The following is a 1,146-nucleotide window of genomic DNA, read 5'->3' as shown; positions in this document are numbered from 1 at the left end:
GAAGAGCGGATGGCTCGGGTCAGACCTAGCTCCGCCTGCAGATGTGGCTGGGGACGGGAGGATGCTCCCTCCCTGGCCCCAGGGAGCAGGAGGCCATACCTGCCCCAAACATAAGGTCCAAACAGCTTCTCCCCAACTGCCAGGAACTCCTCGATCACCCCATCATACTCCTTCTTCGCAGCCTCGATCAGGCAAGGCTCCGCCCAGACACGGCTTCTGGCCAAGGGTGCAGAAGAGGAAGCTGTAACCCCGAGCAGATTTCTACCCTATTGTTTCATCAGGCAAAAGCTGCACGCGTTTATTCCACAGCCTGTGATAAAGGACGTTAACAAATCTGAAAGTGCAAACCGCTGGGATTTCTCTCCTTGCCTGAATGTCAAAGGGCTTCTACATGGCTGCCAGGAGCCCGAACAAACCACCAGCCTTGGGAAGAGTCATGGCACCCTCCAGGGCTGGGACCCTCCGGGGCTGGGACCGGCTGCTCTCAGTCACGTGCAGGGAGGTGAAATGAGCAGAGCCAGGGACACCCTCGAAGGCAGCGAGGCTCCTCCTCACCCAGCAGAGCCCGTGGCCTGGTGACACAGCACCACGTCCACAGCAGGCGCGGGACTGCCCTCGTCATGCTCACAGCGTCCCCACAGCCACCTGCCCTCCAGAGCCCCGCGGGGCGCTGCCACAGCAGTTGCCACAGCACGGGAGCTTCGCCGTGCGGCTCCCCTAGCCGGGCTCAACACGTGGGTCTCCTCCGGAGCCACCTACCTTGGGCCAACGTCAGCAGACACAATGTCCCCGACAGCCAGAGCGATCAGGTAGGAGGGGATCGGCTGGGACATCTTGAAGACGAAGGTGTTATCCTTGTGCTTCTCCCAGCTCGTGGCACTCATCACAGCCGTAAAGCCCTCGGGAACCTGCACACGTAGACCAAACTGTGTGACATACAGACAACCAGGCCAGGGATGCCACCGTGTCTGATGGCGAACACGCCCCAGCATGCTGGAGGCGGCTGGGACCATGAGCACTGAGGGTTTTGGGGGGCCGGGCAGAGCGGTACCAACCCGAGCTCCAATTCGGGACCCCAGCCACACCCCCGCAACAGCATCGCTCAGCACTTGAGCTCGAACACCTGCTGGGTACAACACCGGGACA

General features: G+C 61.3%; 1 protein-coding gene across 1 annotated transcript in view; it reads right to left on the bottom strand.

Annotated features, from left to right (window-relative positions):
* Positions 1 to 908, bottom strand: part of LOC104500596 (aminopeptidase B-like) — a gene marked incomplete at both ends in the record, with an annotated part of 1,331 nt that extends 423 nt beyond the window's left edge. Inside the window, 2 exons of the mRNA XM_010144262.1 lie at positions 85 to 216; positions 760 to 908. Coding sequence (XP_010142564.1) covers positions 85 to 216; positions 760 to 908 — 281 coding nt within the window. The remainder of the gene's footprint in view (positions 1 to 84; positions 217 to 759) is intronic.
* Positions 909 to 1,146: the final 238 nt, after the last annotated feature.

The sequence above is a fragment of the Buceros rhinoceros genome, unplaced genomic scaffold, assembly GCF_000710305.1.
Source record: "Buceros rhinoceros silvestris isolate BGI_N320 unplaced genomic scaffold, ASM71030v1 scaffold37869, whole genome shotgun sequence".
NCBI lineage: Eukaryota > Metazoa > Chordata > Aves > Bucerotiformes > Bucerotidae > Buceros > Buceros rhinoceros.
This window is presented reverse-complemented; position numbering and strand designations above follow the sequence as displayed.